The sequence below is a fragment of the Dioscorea cayenensis genome, chromosome 14, assembly GCF_009730915.1.
Source record: "Dioscorea cayenensis subsp. rotundata cultivar TDr96_F1 chromosome 14, TDr96_F1_v2_PseudoChromosome.rev07_lg8_w22 25.fasta, whole genome shotgun sequence".
Lineage (NCBI taxonomy): Eukaryota > Viridiplantae > Streptophyta > Magnoliopsida > Dioscoreales > Dioscoreaceae > Dioscorea > Dioscorea cayenensis.
Genome location: NC_052484.1, coordinates 18,600,516 through 18,624,344, shown reverse-complemented (window position 1 = coordinate 18,624,344; position 23,829 = coordinate 18,600,516). Strand labels below are relative to the sequence as shown.

The following is a 23,829-nucleotide window of genomic DNA, read 5'->3' as shown; positions in this document are numbered from 1 at the left end:
TATGTGTCTTCGTTTAAAAAACTGAGAATCATTCCTGTCAACATTAGCAGTCTTTTATGTCAAAAAGTCTGAAAAATAATCTGGTAAAAAAAAATGAACCCTCTAGAAATATTCAAAGTCATGAGTTTTTTTGTTTTTTTTTAATATCTTAACTTCAAAATCACTATTTGTTCATTAAAAATATATATAATTGCTCACCTACAGGAAAAAAACTTTCTTGGACAAGTATATCACTATACATAGAGAGAAAAATATAAATAGTTTTTAAGAAAATGTACAAAATTTCAGAATAATATTATAATTAAAATTAAACATTTTTAAGAATGCACTTCAAATTTCTCCATGTTTTGACGCACTCAAAAGTCTTATTTTTCCATGTAATTTTTTGATTTTTGATGCACTCGAGTCTTATAATAAAAACATATCTATTCTATCAAGTGTTTTTTTATAAATAAAAAATTGAAACTCAAAAATACAAATTTAAGTGACTAAAACCCATGTCATTTGGACCAACTGCTGTCGAAAACTTCTTTCATATACTTTAACATACTTTAACAAAACAGAGCATATTGTATAAAAAAAATTCCAAGAAATGGGCATAAATGACAACAAAGAACTTTGCCCATTAAAATAAATAAATAAATTAAAAACAACAGAGAGTTTCAGTAATGAGATAGACCAACAACTCTGCTATGACAGGAGATACAACACTAATTCAAGATCACTACTGAAATTTGTTTGCATAGAGGCCCAAAGATTCACAACAAGCTTGAGTGCAATTCCACCCTTTTTTTAATCATTGAGCACATATAATTATAGAGCATAAGGAAGCTTTTTGGTGACAGAACATTCCTGAGAATAAATCATGAAATATACAGTTTCATAGGAAAATTTCTACTTTTTTTACAAGCATTTACCAGCAGTTACAGACCAGTCACTGATTTTCACACATTGATATAAAATCCCAAGTATCAACACTCTTCCAAAGCCACTTAGTTCCTCTCAGGTAGTCCAACTGCAGCAAATGAAGTCGATTCCATTTATTCAGTAGCACGTGAACAAGAACTCAATAGAAACTTTATGACACTGCAGTATGACATTCTAAATGTAACAGATTAAGCTTGTCCAAAAGACAAGGTCCTAGAGAAGGGTCATACATGATAAATAAGTTATTCTGGCAAAAATGCAAATTCTAATATGTACCAGACACGCACAACTTTTGTCCCCAGAAAAGACAAGGCATGATTATTGTAAAAAGAAAAATCTAATTGATCTTAAAGTCAGTGTTAGTTGCAAAGAAACTTTAAGATGCACACTTTCATTTGTACATATGCTAAGCAAGGTGTGGCATTACACATTTGTGATTTGTCATGGTAAGGAGGAAGAGGTTAGACCAAGGAACATATGAAAACGGCTACTTTTAACACAATGGCAATATGAAAGAATATTGAAATATCACAAACAATAATTTAATTTCATAAATCACCATAAATCCTACTTCTTTACAGTAGACAACTACAATTTAACACACAAAAAAGATACTGATCAAAATAATGTTACCAACCACATATCTGCACCTTCTATTGATATGTACTGAAGGTCAGCCTCTTCCAAGCCTGAACAAGAAAAAGGTCCCTTATGAATTTGTACAATTGGACTTTTAAAAAAGGCAATGGTATAACATATTCGTAAGATCATAAATTCATAATTACAAATTATTCTAATATCGCTTAATACTTTCACTAGACTACCAACAGCATCTAATAAACAACACATCAAATAGTTAATAATCTAAATTCAAAAGACAAAATGAACGAGGACAAGTTTTTCCTCCAGGAAGGCTCCACATTCCTCCACAATCAAGTTATGGACAGTAAAGTGTTGAGAAACAAATCACAAACATAAAGATCCTCATATGATAGAGAAGCAGCAGCAACAACAACAACAAGCCGTTAGTCCCAACTATTTGGGGTCAACTAAAAAATACCATAACTGCAATGGCTGCAAACAGCTATTTTCATAATTGAGAAGCAAATAAAACAAATGAAACATACCAACCAACATGAGCAAGATGAATCAAGAGTCAAAACAAGTTCACCACTGCAGTGGTTACAAATAGCCATTTCCAGCAAAGAATACAATTTGGAATGGATTTAAAATATAGGTACACAGTGTTAGCTTTAGAAGATCATGCTCTCTCACATACATCTAAGCATTGATAATTTCATTCAATTTTACACAGTAAACAACAACAGATCATGCTCTCTCACATACTACTAGGCATTGATAATTTCATTCAATTTTACACAGTAAACAACACCAGATCATGATCTCTCACATACATCTAGGCATTAATAATTTCATTCAATTTTCCATAGTAGACAACATAAACTCAAGTCTCCATAATAATGAACAATCTAAGCATAAACCAAATAACAGGATCCACAATGACTTCAAACCTGCATAATTCTTATCAGACTAACAAAATCTATCAGACATGGAAAACCAATGGAATTTTCAATAAAAAAAGAGTTGTAAAAATCAAACCTTTACCGGAGAAAGGGGCAGAGCCATGGAGGAAAACATTCATGCTCCTCTCCTCCAGCAATTCACTCAAGCTCCTTATAGCACGCCATCTTCGTGCTCCCCTTGCAATGGTACCTAGCTCGCCTTTTGAACTCCTTCAACAAGTTCCTCCATTATCCTCGCACATAGTCGGCTAAAGATCGAATCCCTTCTCGTTCATTTATCCTAGCGAGGTCTCTATGTCCTCGATGCTGCATTCTGGAAAATCATCGGTTGATGCTACCCGTGCTGCGCAGGTAGCTCAACGTCGCCGATTGCCTCTTCTGTCTATAATCATTCCTTCCTTACTGTAATACTGTAATACCACCACTATTGCCTCTTCGGTCTATAATCATCTCAATCAAACGAATCACCTGCAGGATTGCTGGAGGGGGTGGCATGAAATTTGGAGACTTCCTGTCATGCCTCGCATCAAAGTCCACCTCTGGAAAATTGCTCATGGCAAACTCCCCACTAATGCCTATTTATATAATCTTAATATTGGTCCGAATAATCCTTGCCCTCTTTGTAGGTTGGAGACTGAAATCACTGAGCACATAATTTAGCAATGCTCCAAAATTATTCATTGCTGGCTTGATCTGTTAAATAAGCTTGGTCTGAACTCATCTCGGTTTATCTCACTTTGCACAGGCTCTTGGCTTGTGGATATTATGGATCTTCTGTCGAAGGCTCTTATTGCAACCGTTACTTGGCTCATTTGGAAGCAACGATGCAACTCTGTCTTTAGAAATGAGCCAGTTAATCCCTGTGTGATTGTCATCAGGGCTTGGTCTCTCTGCTATGAGTTCTGTAAATCTTCTATTAGGGATCGGGCTCTCCTCTGTGCAAACTCAAATTCCATCCACATATTTACTGAAGCTTCTTGGTCTTCTAGCTCTCTGGTTGCAGGTCTTGGGTTCTTAATTCTCACTAATACAAACTATATTCTGGCTGCAGGATCGACGGGCTCAAATGCTTCCTCTCCAATCCAAACTGAAATCGCTGCAATCAATTTTGTCCTTCTGACCTGCTTTTGACAATGGATGGACACCACCGGATCGAGTTTTTTGTGATTGCCTGGGTGTGGCTCAGCTGCTAAAACAATACAATGCTAGTGTTGCTTGGCATGTCAATAATGAGTTCCTGTCAATGAAGAAAAACCTAGAATTATTGCCAAACATTGCAATTGAAACCATATCGCGGGACCTCAACACCATTGCTGACACTCTTGCCAATTTTGGGAGATCAAATCCTCAGCTTTCACTTTTTTTTTCAGAGGCATGGAACGTCTTTTTTGGCTTGATGAGCTCTGCGTGCAGCACACAACTTCCACTTTTAAGGATCTTTTGTTTTTGCTCATCTTTTTGTTTTTCTGTTAGCCATTGTGCTATTTTGTCAGTATTCATGGAGTAACATGTAATAATAAAAAACTCAGGGGTCTACATGCAAAAAAACTTCTGAATGAAATTCCTATATACCCCCCCTCCCCCTCTCTCTAAAAACACCAAAATATACCCTTTTTATCCCTCTAAAAACACCAAAATATACCCTTTTTATCTTAAATTTTTTTTTCAATAATATCTCTGTCAAATATAAAATAAGAAAAAATTGATAAAATGGTATATTCAAATTAGAGGGAGGCACGGGCCGTCATTTGGCCCAGCCATGCCCGGAACTGGCACGGCCAAACCCACCGGGTCATTTGACCTGGCGGGCCGCCAACACCAAAATATACCCTTTTTATCCCTCTAAAAACACCAAAATATACCCTTTTTATCTTAATTTTTTTTTTCCAATAATATCTCTGTCAAATATAAAATAAGAAAAAATTAATAAAATGGTATATTCAAATTAGAGGGGGGCACGGGCCGTCATTTGGCCCGGCCCGGAACCGGCATAGCCAAACCTGCAAACCGACGGGTCAACCCGCCGGGTTGCTATTCTTCCTCAAAAAGACTTCATAATAAAATTGCCTCTCCACAGATTGGAACCCTTGACCTCTATTAACTTTAAGTGATGCACAAACCAACTCCACCAAGTTTTATTAGTTGACCATCATTATAGATTTATATATATACCTATATAATTGTTAGACATCATTAATTGTAAAACACATTTATGTGTATTTTGTGCTTATAAACATACATTTAACACAAGTAAACATGTGTTGGACTTTACAAATTCTTAAATATTTTCATCGAAATATAAATTTATATAAATAATTAAAAGTGTGTTTTAGTATTATTTTTTTTAAAAAAAAAAAGAGCGACGAGCATATGTTTTTATGGCATGTCAATGAGGGGTGCAACATCACTCTTGAATTATTTTCTTCAACGAATATTAGAACCCTCACCACTCCGTACATTAGACAAGAGGTTTATTATTTTTTTTATCGACAAACATAAATAAGTATAAAAAATAACTCCTTAGAATTCAAGACCAAAAGTAAAACTTAGATAGATCTTAATAGATATATAGATAAATAAGTGTGTGACAACTCTAATAAAAAATTAAAGAACTAATATTTATCACATTAAAAAATTGTACATACAGTTTAATTAGATAGATAAATGAATTTAATGAAATATTTTTTTACTCAAAATTATTTTCAAATTTTTTAAGTTGTCTTGACTTTATCTAATTCATAAGAATTTTATTTTTAAAAATTATTTAAAAAACTTAATATAAAATATAATTTAATTTGTTTTAACAACCATAATAGAAAAACATTGCTGAAAGGATGGTTAGGAGGTGGGAAACTTTATGAAGTGGCCCAAGTTCAATTATTTTGAATTTTTAATATTTTAATATAATAATTAATAAAATTAAAAAAACCGCCAGGCCTGGCGGGTTGGGCCCGAACCCGGCGGGTTTGAGGAACTACCGGGCCGGGTCCGGGTCAACCCGGCCCGGCGGGTTAGTACTGTTGCACGGGCCGGTCAAAGACCGACCCGGACCCACCGGGTCGGGCCCGGTGGGCCCGGTTAACTGGTCCATGCCCATGTCTAATTCAAATAGGAACTTGATTTACTTCAAATATCAACTTCATTTAATTAATAACTTAATATTTATTAAATCAACTTCAGATAAAAGTTCTATCTAAAAATTAAATCTGATATTTTTGTGATTATTTGTAACATGCATTTTTTGTCAAATTTATAATCAATAAGAGTTTTTTTTCGGTGGAATCAAGGAATTTAAGAAACATGAATTTTAAGAAGAGGATTTTCTTTTTAAATTTTTTTTTTTACGAAAGCAACAAAGGATGTTAAGGAAAAAACAAATATGAAGGTGCACCAACTACGGTGAATTAATGTCTTTCTGGGTGCACCATAGGTGACTTGAAAAACTTTTAGAAGGGAACGACATACTACTTTATATAGAGGACCCATATGAACTCAACAAAATAGTACTTGGGTCCAAAACAATGCTTCGGTGTACAGAGATTCAATTTTGCGCCTTGCCATGCAAATTTTTTTTTAATGAATTTTCTTTCTTTGGGGATTTTGTATAAAAAAATAATTACTAATAAACTGTTCATAGGTTGAGGAATATAAAAAAAAGATTTAAAAATTATTCATCCAATTTTAATATTATATTTTGCAATGGTGTATAAGTTCTTTATTTAATACAAGTTCTTCTTTTTTTAAAAAAATTTGCAATAATTTAAAAATATATAATAAACACTAGAAATGTTCTAAAAATCTGTCCAAGTAGATTGCCCTGTCAAATTTGGGTGTTCCCAAAAGTCTTTTTTTTTTGTTTTTTTATCTTTATGTAAAAAAAATTAATATTAATAAAAATATCTCTCAACTTAGGTAGAAACACATAATTATTAAATAAAATGTAAAATATTAAAAAAAATATGTATATATTATGTGAAAATTGTGGTTCTACGAAAACACATAATGTTAAACAAAAATTATATCTTTTAGGCCGGAAGTACATGCCGGAAAAAAATTTGATAAATTCTTTTTATAGTTTCAACTTATAATTCATTTTACCAAATAAATATGAATTTGAGCTTTTATTTTTTAAAATGATTTACTAATTTAATTTAATTCTATTATTATTAATATTAATTATTTATTTTCATACGATTTCCAAGGCCACCCAATTCTCTTCTCCTTCCTCACCTCCCCGCCGGAAAACCTCGTCGGTTTGGCTCGCTCTCACCGAAGAAGAGCAAGGGCGCAGTAGCGTTTTCTGACCTTCTACTTCTTCACCTCCTCCATGAGGCTTGTTCGGAAGGATCTGATCCCAGATGGACCTGGATTTGTGAAGGCACAATTGGCGTTGCTCTTGCCGCATTGATTTTCAATCCTTTTTTTATTTTCTTTGGCTTTGGATTTACTGAATTCTATGTTTTCTGTAGATTATTCCGGAGGAGGACGATGATATGTGGCACGCCTACAATCTTATTTCGGTTGGAGATGCTGTTCAGGCTGCCACTGTGAGGTAAATCTTTTGGTTTCTTTCTGATTTTTCATCCAAGAATTATTATTTTTGGGTTGTCATTTTTAGGTGCGATTTATCTTCTTGTAATTTTTAATAAGCTTGGGATTAAACTCTAGAAAAAAAGGCTGAGTTTTGTTAGTTTTTAGTTTAATTTCTTTTTTGTTTTTAATCTTTATTTTCTTCAATTCAGAAAGGCATATTTAAGCTGATTGTATCTATGTGAGTAATCGATTTTAAATTAGGAAAAAAAAAGTTATCTTGAACATGTATGATAGAGTTCTCTATGCGTGTTTAATTTTGTTTCTAAGGTGCATATTTTGCTCATCAAATTGTTTTCACAAGTGCAAAAATGGTGATGGCAAGGTACTTTGCTCCAAAACCAAAACAAATCTTACTGGAAAGTTATGTAATTTTAGCTCCAACTCCTTCATGATGTGATTTGTTATCTATATGTCAGAGAGATTGATATGGAAAAAGAATAAAGTATTTAGCTAGAGAAAATGAAAAAATAAATATCTGAGAGATATTGAAAGATTGAAGAGTTAAAATAGAGGGAGGGACAGGGAGGTGGCCAGTTGAACAAGATTGCACTTACCTATGAGTAAAAATAGGGGTTAGAGTTTTCTTTCTGCCTAAGCAATTAGCATGTAAGTTCAATAAGGGAATGAGAGAAGGTGGCAGAAAGGTAGTGGTGGATGCAAAATCTCCCTTTTGCAATCAAGGCAGTATGTTTGTCCATTCACGAATTATAATCAAGGTTTAATTTTAAATTGGGTTTTCTATTCATGGTGCCTATGGAGTATGAATGTCAAAGTTCAATCAGTTACTTACGGATATTTTGTTTTCTGCATCTATCTTATTGTAGTTATTTTCTCTTTACTATGCCCTTACAGGAAGGTTCTGAGAGAGACAGCTTCAGGAGGCAGGGACTCAGAACGTGTGAAATTAAAGTTAGAAATTAAAGTTGAGGTATTTTGAATATGTTAATCAGCCCACTACATTGTTATTTGTTTGTTTTTTCTATATATAATTCACTTTAAAGTTTCTAACCCCATGAGCTAAACTTGATCAATATTTTTACAGTTTGGGTTAATTTTCTAAACAGTTATTATAAAATTCTCATTGATTTTATATATTATGGCTTTCAATATGTAAGTTTGGTGGTAATTTATTTTGATTGTAATGTTGACAAGTTTGGTGACATTTTGTAGGATGTAGATTATGACAAGGAGGGTATGCTTTTGCGCATCCGCGGAAGAAACATCATTGAGAATGACCATGTTAAGGTCAGTTATTCAATTTTATAGAATCCTGTTCTTGTTGTTGAGAGAAATGAGGGTGGTGATTCTGAATTAATGCATTGACTGCAGATTGGGCAATTTCATACAATAGAAATTGAGCCACACAGACCTTTTATTTTGAGGAAGGTACTTACTTCTCTATGAATTCCAAATTAACTTTCGACATGACATTTCTTTTTTTACTTTCTCAATTAGATTCTTCAGATGGATTTTGTTTGTTATTACTTATTACATATTATTGCAAAATCTCTAATTCTTATGGAAATATGTTGATGATTCAATGATATGGAAGCAATGCATCATGTACGTTATGCACTTGAATTTGCCATCCATAGCCATCCAGAATTTTTCATGTTTGAAAGTGGTCTTCTGATTGATTTATGTTGGATAATTTGAGCCAAAAGATGTCAAATTTTATGTTAGGCACATCAACTATGGTAGTATAGCTTGAGTTCTGATAGAAATTGCAACTATTGTGAGAAATGGTATGTTTCAAAATTCAGACCCCTTGGTGCTGACTGTGACATGCTTTGCAAATAAACATATTATTGAAAATTTCACATCAGTGCTAAATACTGTCAGGTGCAGTAAAAACTCAGGAAATTTTAGCATGCATTGGTAAGAAACTTCTCTATTTGTTTCCAGATTTATTCATTTATGTTCTACTATACATTCTTATTATATTAACAGATTTGCTGTTTATGATTTGGGAATTCACCATTTCCGGCACCTTTCTCCTTGTCCTTTCTGATATCAACATTTCCATCAATCATGTCATGTCATTTTCATTAGTTGTTTGTATTCATACATATCATGTTACCTTTTACTTTGTTGTCTTATGTATTGTTAAGTTCAATTGCACTTCTCAATTTGGTTAAGATTCAGGAAAATAAATACGTACTCTTCCTAAGGCTATTTCTTAATCACTATAGGTTGTTTGGGATTCTTTGGCACTTGAGGTTCTGCAACAAGCATGCGGTATGTCATTTAAGATAGAAATGTGTTTCAGTTTTCTTTAATGCCATTGTTCACACTAATTCAACCTATTTGTGATTTCTTTCAATTAAAGATTGAAGTACCTTGGTAATGCTGGAATTGTTGACCAGTCTCACTTCCTAGTGAATTTTTGACTCCTGAAATTAAGTCTTGATGGTCTTGTTCGACCTCTTATATGGTCACATTAAATTCTCCCTTTAATTTGTAGATGTGAGTGAAATATGAGAACATATACTCACCATATAAAGATGGTGTTTTCAGATCCTTCTGCAACCGCAGATCTAGCTGTTATCTTGATGCAAGAAGGTCTGGCACACATTTTTTTGATTGGTAGAAGGTATGTGAAATCTCTATCAAGACAAGCCTACGTGGTTGTTGTGGGCAAACTATTTTGAGCAATCAATATATAGAATTCATTTTTGACGCTGGTCTGGTTCATGATGAATGCTCTAGATTTTACTTAGTTCAGAAACCATCAAAATTATCAACAATGAAAATTTTGAGTGCCATAGTGTAACGGAAATATACCTTATCCATGTATTGCCTTCTCATTCACCTGAATGTGATATATTGTAGCTCATTACAACCAAAATTACCCCTAACATTTTTCAGCATGACAATAACTCGTTGTCGCATTGAAACTTCAATACCTCGCAAGCATGGTCCTGCAATTGCTGGTTATGAGTCAGTAAGTGAAACTCCTTAAGTTTTATTCTATGTGGACTTCTTTTATCATTATTTTCATGATTAACAAAATTAAATTGTTTCCTGCAGGCTCTGAAAAAGTTTTTTGAGAATATCTTACAGGTTAGTTTAGCTGCTCTTTCATTTACTGCTTGTAAGTTAAAACACACAAAAGATGTGGTTATGAATTTGCTTTTCAGAAGGCCTGACAAGACTTTGTACTATTTAGGCATTGCTGAAGTACATTGATTTTAAGATTGTTCAGTGTGTTGTGCTTGCAAGCCCAGGTTTCACAAAGGTCTAGTGCAACTCATACTCTTGTTACTTTGCGTTTTCTCAGTACTTGTTTGTTTGGAAGCAGCCATGCCTGTATTAACTATTTTTGTATTGAAGCCTTCCTTATTTAATCTGGAAATTTGATTCGACCTCAGATTGTGGATTGTTATTTATGTGTTTAGATTATTAATTCTGGTCTGTTGTTCATGTTCCTTTAAATGACCTTAGTAGAAATATTCTTATCTTTTATTTGGAGCTTGCTTAATATCCCCTTGTTAGAGGGTGATCCTCCTAGTCTCCATGACTGCACAAATTTGGAAGCCTATTGAAAGCGGCTTTTCTGGATTTTGATTAGTAAGATTAAATAGAATTTTTCCCTTGCATTCATTTGGCTTAGCAATTTAGTAAGAAGGCACTGGCAGGGATAGCTCAATTTTTCTGTTAACTCAAGCAGAGCAACACTTCCCTTTTGGCTCGTATCTACCAAAAATTTTATGTGCTTCATTAAGATTGTGTGTCTGATGCTAATGATGTTTGGGCTAGTCACTCGTTGAAAATAATCCAGATATAGAAATATTTAATCAGTTGTGCACTAAGATGTCTTGGCTACAATTAAACTTTTATGGGCTTCATCTGGTGGCCCCAAAATTTAGTATCAGGTAATGGATGAAGTATCTGTTTTATCCTGTGAATATAGATATGAAAGTGCGTGTGGCCCCCAACTTCCCCTCATGCTTACTGATAGAAATTTCACTTGAGTAAATTATACTTACATTGGATTAAACTTTATGCATTGCTCTATGTAGTAGATAATTCTGTTTCACAAGCAGGGTTATCAACTATCCAATATGTATGTATTTTATAATGCTCATACTGACAACACTTATCATGATTCTTCATAAAATTTTACCTAATTCAGCAATGCTTATGTAGGATTAAACTAGCAAGATGTTTCTTTGCTGATAATCCTGTTTCACAACCAGGACTATCAACAACCTAACACGAGTTTGGAATATTATTCATATTTTTGTCGACATTTCAAAAATGGTTAAAGTGGAAAACTTGACTTCCCTTTGCATTGAATGAACTCACATCTAAGATTTTTCCTTATAAGGCGGGCCCTTAAGATATATTGTTATAGTATAATCGTGATGCTTCGGTAACCATAAGCTGAAAGGAACCATGGTTATAATTGCCTAGGTGAATTAATTACTTTTTAGTAATTTCTTACGTCAATATCTTTAGATGTTGATTTTCTAATGTCTTTTTTTATTTGTAAAGATATATACACATATATCATCTACAAACGTTATTATGTGTTAGTTTACTAATATTAAAGTTTAAATATTCTTCCAATTTATTGTTTTGTAGGATCAATTCCGCGATTATTTGCTATTAGAGGCTGAACGGAGGCAGTTACGATCAATCATTGAGAATAAATCTCGCCTAATTCTTGCACATGCGACATCAGGTTACAAGTGAGGGGTTTTTTTTTTTTTAAATTAACTAATTGGTTTGAATATATATTTTCTAGGATATGAGGTTATCAAGCACAAAACTTTTTAGCAACTTAAATAATTATTCCACTAATTTCCATTTTTAGGGCTTACATCTTAGGAACTGTAAAATAATAATGTTTTTACCTTTGTAGTGTGTTAGCATGGTTTCATCTTATCCCAAGGTTGCATATGAACTTATTATTTTGCTATAATACATTTTACTTGCATAGTATTGAATTATTTTTGGTTTTTTCTGTATTTACCTCTTTTTTTCTATGGAACTCAGGCACAGTTTAAAGGATGTATTGGAAGCGCCTAGTGTCATGGTCCTGATAAAAGATACAAAGGCTGCACAAGAGGTGCTTGCTTTTTCCTCATTTGAGTTTTGTCAGTTAGTTCGGCATATAAATATCAAATTGGTTTGTCTCTTCATGTTTTAATCATCATGAATGGTTTCTTTTCTATTGCTCCTGCAGGTTCGGGCTTTGAAAGATTTCTTCACGATGCTTTCAGATGTTAGTGTCAACACTCAGAGCTTTTTCCTGCTTTTACTCTCAAATGCTTAATTGGTGCAGATTGGAACTTGACTGCCTGATTAATTCAGTCAACCTCCCTTCTTCTTTTGCATCTTTTGTGAATATCTATGTTGATGCTCCAATGATTTTTTAGGTGTTAACCAGTCAACATAGTCAACCATAAAGAAGTAATAAAGATGAAACCTTAGGGCCAATCAATTATGTAAAGTTTTGCATCTAATTATTTACCGTAAATCCACTATCAAATTTGCGATCTAAACACTTGTTGTACTGATACTGCTTGCCTTTTATTTTCCTCTTTAATTCTGTTTACATATTGCTTTTATCTGCATGATGCTGGAGTTGAAGTGGTCTATGCAGGATCCGGATCGTGCTTGCTATGGGCCTAAACATGTCGAAGTTGCTCATGAGAGGATGGCTATACAAACTCTTCTCATCACAGATAGTCTTTTCAAGTAAGCATAGGTCTTCCTCTTGTGGTTTACTTCTTGTTAGTGAGTTAAATCTGCTTCAGAAACTAATTTATTATTTGAATTTTCACACAAAACAACATATTATGTATTATGTAAACGGCTGTTAATGAAAGGGAAAAAATGTATACCTAACTTTGAAATGATCTTTTAGCAAACTTAGAAGAATGATCACCAAGAGGGAAAGAAGAAAATCTAATTTTAACCCCCAAATGTCATACCTTGTTGGCCAAATAAGAAATTTTGAGTATTGTTTGCTTGATCTTAAAGAAGATGGTCTTCAGGACATTTAGATATCATGAAGAACATATAATCAATCTACATTAAACATATGTGTAGGTATCCTTTCCAATCTTAATTCAGTTTGACTGCTGCTCATTGCGACTGCAAATGATTCGCATCATGACCTTTTTAGCATCTAAAGATGGTTGTCTTCCCCGGAAATTCTAACATATACATTGAATATGTGCGTTTGCTCATCCACCCTCAAAATCAGCATCTATTCATGCGCATTCATTATAATTTCATGTCGAATTCTATTAGTGTCAAGATTTGACTTTTCTTTGTTCTGCCTCATAAACAACTGAATAATTCATAATCATTTTATTTGTCTCAGAAATGCTGATGTCCAAACACGGCAGAAGTATGTCAAACTGGTTGAGTCAGTCAAAGAATCAGGAGGCACCACACATATATTTTCTTCAATGCATGTTTCTGGGGAGCGTGAGTTTGTCTTCCGATCCTCCTTTTCGGTTTAGTTTATTTACTGGTTCTGAAGTTATTTCATACTTTCACAAATACTGATCTCATGAGTCAGAAATAATCCTGCTTAGAGATGATCTAGTTGAGATAATTATAACTGTGGAGACCGGTTGATCCATTTTTACTGAAACATGTTTCTCCTTCCAAATCCTAGAAACTCAGTTTGTCTTCTCACTTAATACTAAATTTGCTCTTGTTCAACAGAATTGGCGAGTATGACCGGAATTGCAGCCATTCTTCGGTTTCCTTTACCGGACTTGGAAGATATAGAGATGTGATTAAAGATTGGCTTTGTAGAATAATATCAAACTATCAATGTCGTATTTAGCGAGGCCGGTGAAACAGTTATTTGTGGCAAGATGTGGATGGCAAATAAGCAATGTTTTTAAACTAATTTTGGGCATGAACACATCAAAGACAGGGGCTTGGACATCTTTTGTAAGCTCATGTTTCCATGAGTTTCTTATTCCAAACCAATCAGTGTTGCTTTCAGAATTGTATTTGAAACAAAGTAACTGCTTTTAGCTATGTGTATTTTGTTTCTCAAGGAATTATATATAATTATTCCAATTATTTGTGGTAATGTTAATGATATATATATATATATTATATAATTTGGCTTTTTGTATACGTAAGGAAAACCTCTTCCCTGCAATAATCTTCATGATGCTTGCCTATGCGTCTGTCTTTAATTCTTTATGTTGTTTTCTTTCCAATAATATTATTCCTTATATATATATAAATATATATATATATATATATAGCGTATATCATCTATGGATGCTATATTATATTTGACGGTTATGATAATTCATGCATATTAATAAACAAACAGTGTAAAACAATTTAAAATAGTGTAAAATAATAATAAAGAAACAATACTGAGCGCCATTGAATCATGATCTAATCAGTCAAATATATTTAAAGTACTTAGATGTACTTAGATGATAGTACTTGATGATGTTATATATATATACATATATATATATATATATTAATCTCGTTGAATAAAAATTAGTGTCTTGTAAAATTATACAATTTTGGTGTTTTTTTCCTTCCAAAAACTGATTTATCAGAGACGAATTAATTTGACCAAAAACAATTTTGATACTCGGTCCCTTTGTTTATATCTTTATCTCACATGCAAAATGTCAGCTGCCACAAACAGCCACGTAGCAAAGAAAAACATGCATGCATGCATGATGATGCATGCACCGCTTTCTTCTTTCATCTACTCATCTCTCTCTCTCATTCATTCCATGTACCTCTCCACATACTGATTGAAACATTCATGGACTCACCGTCGCCGGAATACTACAACGACGACGGTGAGGAAGAGGAGGAGGAGGACAACTCCGGTGGGTGGCGGCACGTAATTAAACCAAAGGTGATATCTCTTGGGAGGAAGTTGGCCATGACTACAGCTGCCATCACAGCCACACCTCTGGCTCTTCCACCTATCTGCATCCTGTCAGTCCTCAGCCTCACCGTCTCCGTCCCCTTTGTAATTCTCGCCGTCAGCGTAGCTGCAACTGAGAAGCTCATGAGCAGTCTCCTTCCACTTCCAGTACTTATACAGCCTAAACAAGATGATGATGATGATGATGATGATGAAGAAGATAGAGCTGGTTTGGATGAAGTTGAGACTTCAGTGAGTGATCAGGTGCTTTTGTTTTCTTTTTCTTTTTATTTTTTTAAGGCCTCAACTTAGCTATTGAGAGGGTAATTAATTAAGCATCCATGACCATTGCCTTTACCCTTTCTATCTTCTATTACTTAATTATTGATATTTTTATCAGTTAAAAAAAATATATATATAACTGTTGATTTTCAAATGCTCCAAAAAATTAATATGACACAAATTTGAAATCATGTCTATCTCTAGGCCCATGAGATCCATGCATGGAGCTTCTATATATATATATATATATATATATATATATATATATACGTAGACATTGGAGATGACACATCTTATTGTTTAAACTATAAATACATAGTTTAATTATACAAATTTAATAAAGAAAAATACTTTATGGCTGAATATCTAAGTGATGATTATATATATATAACTAATTTCTGTCAAACTTTTCTGAGGCCTTTTTCTGAAAATGGTTTGTAATCTTTTTGGTTCAGGGATTATCAATGTCCAGTACTAGTGATCAAGGGAAAATATGGGAAGAGATTAATGGGATTAGAACAATTCTGGGTTATAAAGCTGATTTACAAGAATCTTATAAAGATGAACTCAAAGCACTTCACTTGTTCATTGGAGTTGAGCCACCAATCTCTTTGAGCTCCAATTCAGACTTGATTGATGTAAGTGATGAATTGAGAATTCTCAAGGTCCTTGTTGGTGTTGTATGATCAATGTTTCTCTGCTTCTTTCGTTTCATGTGTATATAATAATAAGAATGTGTGAATTTTTATTTTTTAAATAAGAAAAGTTGGTTTTGTTTGATTTTCTTTTAGAAGTAATTTTGCTTAAAAATTCAATTAATAAACCATTTAAAAAAAAATTAAATGGACAAAATGGACAGCACAAATATTGCATAAGCATTGCTGTGTAGAGGGGAAAATAAAAAACAGGAATGACTTAATTAAGTACATGTTAAACGCCCAAAACTGAATGTCCTATCAATAGAAGATAATTAAATTAGAAAGATAGAGTTTTTAATAAATGACTGTCCTCAGAGATCATCCATTAATTGTTGCTCTATTTAGATTGGGGACTACCAAGGGTAATTAGTTGATTTTTATGAAAGAGGACACCTCTGACAATAGTAGCAAAGGAATGGAGAAAGTCAATAATGCATTTAATTATTGTCACAACATCTTTAGTTGTTTTGGGCTTCTTGCTATTCACCTTTGTCAGTTTTTAAAATGTTATTTATATAAATTTTTTTCTAGAGTTGAGAAAGTATTTAAATTTTTGTTTTTTTATAAAGTAATTTATTTTAATGTTTATATAAATTTGAGTTTTACTATTTTTATGAGTTTTATCATTTTTATTTTTATGATTAAAAAATTAATATTTTATTTTTCCAACTCAGAAGTGAGATGGTTTTTTATATTTTGTTAACAAAATTAAAATTATATATATATATATATATATATGAATTTACAAGAAACACATCCTAGCTCATAGAAACACAAATTATTCAAAGTATACTTATAACTATAACAAATGTCACATGTCTATTGGTTATTTCTAAGTTTTTGGGAGCATAATAAAATTATGTCCTTCTTTGATTTTTTTTTTTTTGAATTTTTAATAAATAAAATGAATGATTAAGTGATTAGCTTTACTTCTTTGGCTTTAATCCTACTCCATTTCTCAATCTGGATCTCCTTGTTAAATATTGGCTTGATATCCTTGGGATGAAGCCAAATCTTGGTCTCTTTTAATCAAACGGTCTAGCTTTATTGTTTATATAGGATTAATTTTGTTGGGTGTTGTGCAATGAGAGATAGATTGAGAGTGAGTTCTCTTGTATTTGGAGAGTGGAAAGAGTGAAGGTGTAGAGGAGAGTTTTTGTTCTTACTTGATCTCATTAAAGCAAAGTAAGACTCTTGTTTTTGAGGTAAGGCTAGTTCTTAGAGCTTGGTAACCACGTTAAATTGGTGTCTTTGTACTTTATTCTTGTAAGATTGGTTGTATGTTATCCTTACATTGCCCATTTATTATATGATTGCTAGGTATTGTGATATTGCACACCAAATGTTCGACGAATTGTCACACTAGTTCTGCGTTTCCTCATTCGCAACACTCCTTTGTTCTCTTCGATCCAACTTCTCCATGGCTTGATTATTGTTTATGATGTGGAATTTAGATCATTTTCATGCATAGATTCATGAACCTAGCTTCCACCACACCGCGAAGGTTTTCCTCCTAATCCCTTTCTGAATCCACAATCATTTTTCTTGAATTTGGATATACTCATTCTCTATTTCTTTTTTTTTTTTATGCCTTACTAACATTGCAAACTACATTAAATATATCTCATAAATTAAGCGCAAGAAATGAACATATTAAGAAGGAAGGATAACTTAAAACTGCAAGAATGATAAAGCATTTTCACTGCTAAAAAAAATAGTTGTTTGATAATTAAACAATAATAATAAGGAAGGATGACCAAAAATAAGATCTTGGATGGATTAAAATTTACAAACACCAAAGGAATTATATATCATGTTAAATCTAGGATAATGATGATCGAGTGGAGCTCTAGATCAACCGATCCCGTTGGTGATTCGGTGCACACCTCTGGTCAGGAGTAATCCACTCTCGTTGTTGCTGGATAGGCCTGTGTCTCCTGATGGTTGACTTCGCCGGCCCGGCTTGTTATCTTTTCTCTCCTTGTCTTTTCTGTTTTTTCTTTCAGTTCTAATTTGTTTTCCTCATCCCTGGTGAGGAAAACAGTCTTTTATTTTTTCTTATGTCCCAGTACTTTTAATTTTTTTCTTCCAGTACTTGGTGTTCTCGTTACCTCTCTTTTTTTAATAAAAGTCGTGGTTTTATCCACTTTATTCAAAAAATAAAAAATAAAAAAATAATGATGATTGAGTGTTATTCGGGGTAATTTGTTGTTGTTGTTTTTTGTGTTTTGTGTTTTGTTTTGTTTTATTTATTTTTTTTTTTGGATGGGCACAAATACCGCACAAATGTATAAATATATATATAGATAGTTGGCTTGGGTTGTTTTTCTCTAGTTATTGATATAATTCTTCAAATGCGTTTTTCATATTATATTTTTACATCTTTAATCAGAGATATCAATAATGCTTTTGTCGGATCTTCTTAAGAAAAGTATATTTGGTTTATATTTGTACATTTTTAATTAATTAATAAATTAATATTTTGTTAAATGTTTATCAAATTGTGTGAATTTTTTTGTATGATCATTAGATGGTTGTTATTAATGAATATGTGTAATGTAATGATAAGAAGAAAATTGATAATCAGGGCGAAAAATTACTTTTTTTTAAGTATTAATTTCATAAATTTTTATTACTTATTTTATTATACAGTTTATTTTTGAAATGTATCTTGTTGAATTATTATACCAACAGTAAAAAAAATACTTATTATTAACTCCGTACTCTTCACAACATATGACTACAAATAACTAATTAAAAGTTATAACTATATATATTGGATAAATTTAATTATATATTAAAATTCACGAAATTTTGGCTACATTCCAGCAGTTAAAAGTAAAATAATTTTTCCCAACATAAAAGTTTTTAATATATTATCAGGAACAAACATTTGAATTTATTATTTTTTTAGATTTTATTATTATTTGAATTGAGATCAACTGATGAAGAAGAAGAAGAAGAAGAAGAAGAGTAAGTTGTGAGAAATATTAAAATTTTCAGTGAAAAAGTAAGAACTCGGTAAAATCTATAATTTAAAGTGCCATGCTTTTTGAATTTGTTAAAGCCATCATTTGAAAAATTTGAAGTGCCCTACATTTTGTATTTTTATTTTTATTTTTTAATGCAATTATTACAAACTCAATCATGCATATTAAAATAATAATTTTAAAATTTTTTTATAAAATTTTCATCTCTTCCACCAATATTATAACAAGAAAGCAAAAAATGATGATTTAACAAAATACTTTCTGACATGACAATCTACCTAGAAACATTTAATTTAATGATTTCAAAGTAAAATGACAAAACAAAACAATAATTTTTAAATATAATAAGTTTAATTGAATTTGATTATCCGAATTTAGCTACGTCATGTCAATGGATTTGAATGAAAGTAAAGTAGTAGTGGTTGTGGTTCTTATTCTGAGGAAGTGGACATTTAGCATAATAAGTACATAATATAATTAGATTTTGATGAGAAAAGTAACAGGGGATTTTTCTAATTAGAAGTGGGCAGCCCAACCCTATCCAAGTTCGATACTATAAAAAGCCCTCAGGTAAATGACCCCGCAGGTTAGGCAAAAACTTTACTGATTTGTACTGTAACAGGATCTAATTACAGGTTAAATTTTTTTCAACCCATGATCTTGGGGGGTTTTTAAATTAGTTTTAATTTTTTCTAAAAGAACTGGTTCATTCGTTGACTCATTGTGAATTAGTGGATTTTAGCTTGACCAATTCAAAAGTCTAAGGTGTTTTGTTGAATGCAGTTGAAAATATAGTATATTTGTATTTATAAATCTTTATATTTAAAAATTTAAGAAAGTCAAATTCAGTGTTTGGTTAGATGTATTAGTAATACCGGAACACAGAATTCTGTATTTTGTTGGAGAGGTTTGTAAATTTGGATTTGGAAAACGTATGTCGATATAATAATTAATATATATTATAAAATATACATTTAATTTTATGTAAATATGAATTTAAATTTCAAATATTATGAGTAATTAATATATACTTAATTTATTATAATAAAATATAATATATTAATTATTTATTAAAATAATTAATATAATACAATATATCAATTATATAATATATTACTAATATTAATTACACTATAATTATATTATATTTTATAAAAAAAATATAATTATAATGTAATTAATATTATGAGTAATTAATATAATTAATATGAATTCAAATTTTAAATATTATAAGTAATTAATATAATTAATATATATTTACACGTGAATCCCTAATGTAAGTGATTCACTGGATGAGATCTTGGAATTCTGCTATTTTGGCCAAATTCCATCATCCCATGACTTTTGGATTTGAAAATATAAAAGAAATTCAAATCATTTGAAACAAACAAAGGATTTTTCAAATTCAAAGATTTTCAAATCCTTTTGGCTTTCAAATTCACTCACATGAACACCCCAGATTGGTTAAATTTGGGTTGGATTTGGGTGAACCATACCTACTGGTTAGGTCTAGCGGGTTTGGTTATCCGACTCACTACTATTTTTAGGGCCACGTTTGGTGAATATAATAAGAACGATAGGATATGATAGACTATCATATCCTACTACTATCCTTTGTTTGGTGTGTCAAAAGGATATGATAGTCTTATCCTATTGGCACACTTTATCATACCGACTACATGATAATGAATCTTATGGGGAGTCAGGATAGAAACGGAGAGATATGATAAAAAATAAATTTACTTTTTGGCCTATTATTTGGTAACATTGTATATCTTCTTTTAATCTTTTAAATATGATGCTTGGGACAATAAAGTTGTCAACAACTAAATATGACACTAATTTCACTATTTAAGTAGGACTTTACGCATTTAGAGTAGTTAAAAGTGTTTCTCCATCGATCTCTTGCTTGAGCAGATTATTTTTCATATAAATCTCTTTTTTAATTATATCTTATTTTTAGTTTCTCTAATCCAATGATTTTTTTCAAATTGATTTTGATGTGATCTATTTATTTTCCATTAATGAGTTTGTTACTCTAGTTTTATGCCATGTTGATGACTTTGTGTATGATTTTCTCGAAAAAAATTGGTATGAACTACAATATTTCCAAGTTGGTGATATTGCAATCTATATATTTGTGGACATTATTTATAGGTTATATATTTTTTTAAATTTAAAAGATGCCTGTAAATAAATCATTAAGGAAAAATCCAAAAAAAAGTCTATTTTAAAAAAGGTCATATAACTATATTATAAAGGGTAATTTTGTCTATTTACATATCATTCATATCATATATACGTCATTATCTGGTCTACTTCAAACATAAAATAGGATAACAAAATGCTATCTAATGGTTTATCCGGTGCGCATCAAACAAATAATAGGATATAGTTTATCATGTCCATATCTTTTCCTACTCATATCCAGTCCTTATATCATATTCGTTCATATCCTATCATGTCCACTAAACGGGCCCTTAATTTTTCTAATTTTATATAAAATCTCTCAACTTTTTGGTATTCTAAAAAGTCACTATTTTTTAAATTATTTATTTTTAAATATAAATTCATATGTGATTACTAAGGGGTTGTTTAGCATTGTTTTTGTTTTTTTGTTTTTTTGTTTTTTTGTTTTCTTTTTATGTTTTTGTTTTTTTGTTTTTTTGTTTCATTGTCAATTTTTAAAACAAAAACATGTTTTGGATACTGAAATTGTATGTTTCGAAAAGCACACACACACACACACACAAAAACAGGTATTGTAAAATTTTGTATTATTTTCTTAATTTATATTTTTATAATTATTATAATTTTTTATATTTGTACACAAAATTAACTTATATTAGTAAACAAAGTTTTTTTTATATATTTTTATAAAAAAATATAAAAATATTGAGATGCTAAATTTTTATAAAATTGTATTAATGACCAAAAAAAGAACACATGATATATAGATCTTTTGTGATAATTAGAAAAAATTTAAACAAAAAAAAAATAAAGGAAGTTTCACAAGAAAATCTCAAATCTCTTACCATCTTTATCTCAAATTTCCTAACTATCTCCAAAAAAAGGGAGAAAATAAATTTTGAGATTAAAAAAATAAAAAAAAATTATGAAGAAGAAAAGAGGGTGCACATTTGTCTAAACCATTAATGCTGAAAAAAATAATAATTAATGTGTTTAATGAGTTAGGTTGATGTTTTGGAAACCGTTTTCAAAATAGTTGAAAATATAAAAATTGTGCTTCCACTTGGTTTTTTGAAAACATGGACGTTATTTTCAAAAATTTTGGAAACAAAAATAGCTTGACAAATGTGTTTTTCTTGTTTTGTTTCCAAAATTTGGAATTGGTAACAAAAACAAAGATTTGGCAAAATTTTTCTCATCTATATTATGCTCGTGGGTATATACTCCCTCTGTTCTTAAATACGTATTGTTTTAAGAAAAAAATTTTAGTCCAAAATAGTTGTCGTTTTACAGTATCAAGGCAATATTTATTCTTTTTTTTTTTCAATTTTACCTATTTTCAATTTCCTAAATTATATAAATGAAAAGAGTAATATTTATAGTCCAAAAAAAAATACATGGTTTCAAGAGAGGGATAGTTTAGTAATTTAATTATTTTTTATGTTAAAATTTAAATAATTTAATGCTATCTTTAATATTTGTGCAACATTTTTAAATAACATGTATTTAGGAATGGAGGGAGTATATGATTGGAAATGAGGAGATAAGTTCTAGTTTTTTGTTTTTATGAATTAAAGATATATTTGGTATTATAAAATTTTATTAATAAGAATTAAAAAATTAAAAAAAATGAGAGACTATATATATAAATTACCATGAAGATCAGGACAATTGTTGACTTACAAGACTGCTAGATAAAATTTTATTTTTATTAATTAATAAAATAATTAATAACAAAAAGAAATTTATGTTTTAATAATTATGTTTTACAATGAAAAATATTAAAAAGTCACTCGAGTTAAAAAGAGGTGAAGGGGGTTTTTTCGCTAGTAAAATTTTATGGTCCCAAACATGATTACATTTGTAATAGAAATTTTTGTTTATTTTGTTTTTTTTCCCTGAAAATTCACCATTAAAATTATATATTTTTCAAATGCCTTCCATTTTATTGGTAGAAGCACCACCAGGTACCAACCGCTCCACTTTGTTTCCCTTTAAAATTTTTTATTTAAATTTCGTAGAAAAACATGACGCAAGTTGGTGCCTTTCATTTCCCTTTCGTTATATGGAAATTTACATATGCAACCCCTTCAAACAATGTATTACATACATACTCTCACTTCACATTATATAAAAAAATAAATAAATAAACTAAAATAAAATAACATTGAAAACTGTATTAAAAAAGGTAGAAGCAGGGTGTATTAACATTGCTTGTTTTGTGTAGAGTGTTTATTTCAGTGAGAAAATCAAAATCGAACTCTAAAATTCACACAAAGTGAGAGCATAATTGTGCTAAAATATTAATTTTATATCTGTGTGTCTCTAACTTCCCTGTAAAAAAAAGTTAAAAAAATTTCTTTAATTTCTATAATTTAGGGTTTAACATTTCATAATTCATATTAGGGCTGTGCACGGTCTAAAATCGGACCGGACCAAATAACCGAGAAACACAGACCGGTCCGGTTCCGGTTTGGACCGTTTTGGACCGGTTTGGTCCAGTCCGGTTCGGTCTCGGTTTTTATGAATTAAAATTAAATTAATAGAGTGGCCATCTAATATATAGAGTTTAAAACAAACAATCAGCTTCATCAGCAATAGAAAATTTACATATATATATATATATAGAGAGAGAGAGAGAGAGAGTTTAAGGTAAAAAGAACTAAACAAGGCAAACCGGTCCGGTCCGGTTTGGACCGTGGTTCCGAAAACTGAAACCGGAC

The 23,829-nt window shown here is 31.1% G+C and overlaps 1 protein-coding gene and 1 long non-coding RNA gene across 2 annotated transcripts; one reads left to right on the top strand and one right to left on the bottom strand.

Moving 5' to 3' along the window:
* Positions 1–674: 674 nt before the first annotated feature.
* LOC120276511 lies at positions 675–3,914 on the bottom strand. Its single transcript, XR_005541260.1, has 3 exons — positions 2,548–3,914; positions 1,565–1,616; positions 675–1,015 (listed from the first exon to the last, which is right to left on the bottom strand). It is a non-coding gene; the product is annotated as an uncharacterized LOC120276511 (long non-coding RNA).
* Positions 3,915–6,653: 2,739 nt separating this feature from the next.
* Positions 6,654–14,071, top strand: LOC120275889 (protein PELOTA 1). The gene is made up of 16 exons (XM_039282614.1): positions 6,654–6,849; positions 6,941–7,023; positions 7,917–7,992; positions 8,235–8,309; positions 8,394–8,450; positions 9,257–9,302; positions 9,582–9,657; positions 9,933–10,008; positions 10,095–10,127; positions 10,234–10,302; positions 11,652–11,758; positions 12,066–12,138; positions 12,256–12,294; positions 12,676–12,770; positions 13,402–13,508; positions 13,752–14,071. The coding sequence occupies exons 1-16, from the start codon at positions 6,799–6,801 to the stop codon at positions 13,823–13,825; spliced, it is 1,137 nt and encodes a 378-aa protein (XP_039138548.1). The 5' UTR covers positions 6,654–6,798; the 3' UTR covers positions 13,826–14,071.
* Positions 14,072–23,829: the final 9,758 nt, after the last annotated feature.

What these genes read in the sequence shown, in the direction of transcription:
- LOC120275889 (XM_039282614.1), top strand. Translation starts at nt 6,799, where the DNA reads ATGAGGCTTGTTCGGAAGGATCTGATCCCAGATGGACCTGGATTTGTG. An exon ending in GTTCAGGCTGCCACTGTGAG is followed by an intron (nt 7,024 to 7,916) that starts GTAAATCTTTTG and finishes ATGCCCTTACAG; the next exon opens with GAAGGTTCTGAGAGAGACAG. An exon ending in TTGAGAATGACCATGTTAAG is followed by an intron (nt 8,310 to 8,393) that starts GTCAGTTATTCA and finishes CATTGACTGCAG; the next exon opens with ATTGGGCAATTTCATACAAT.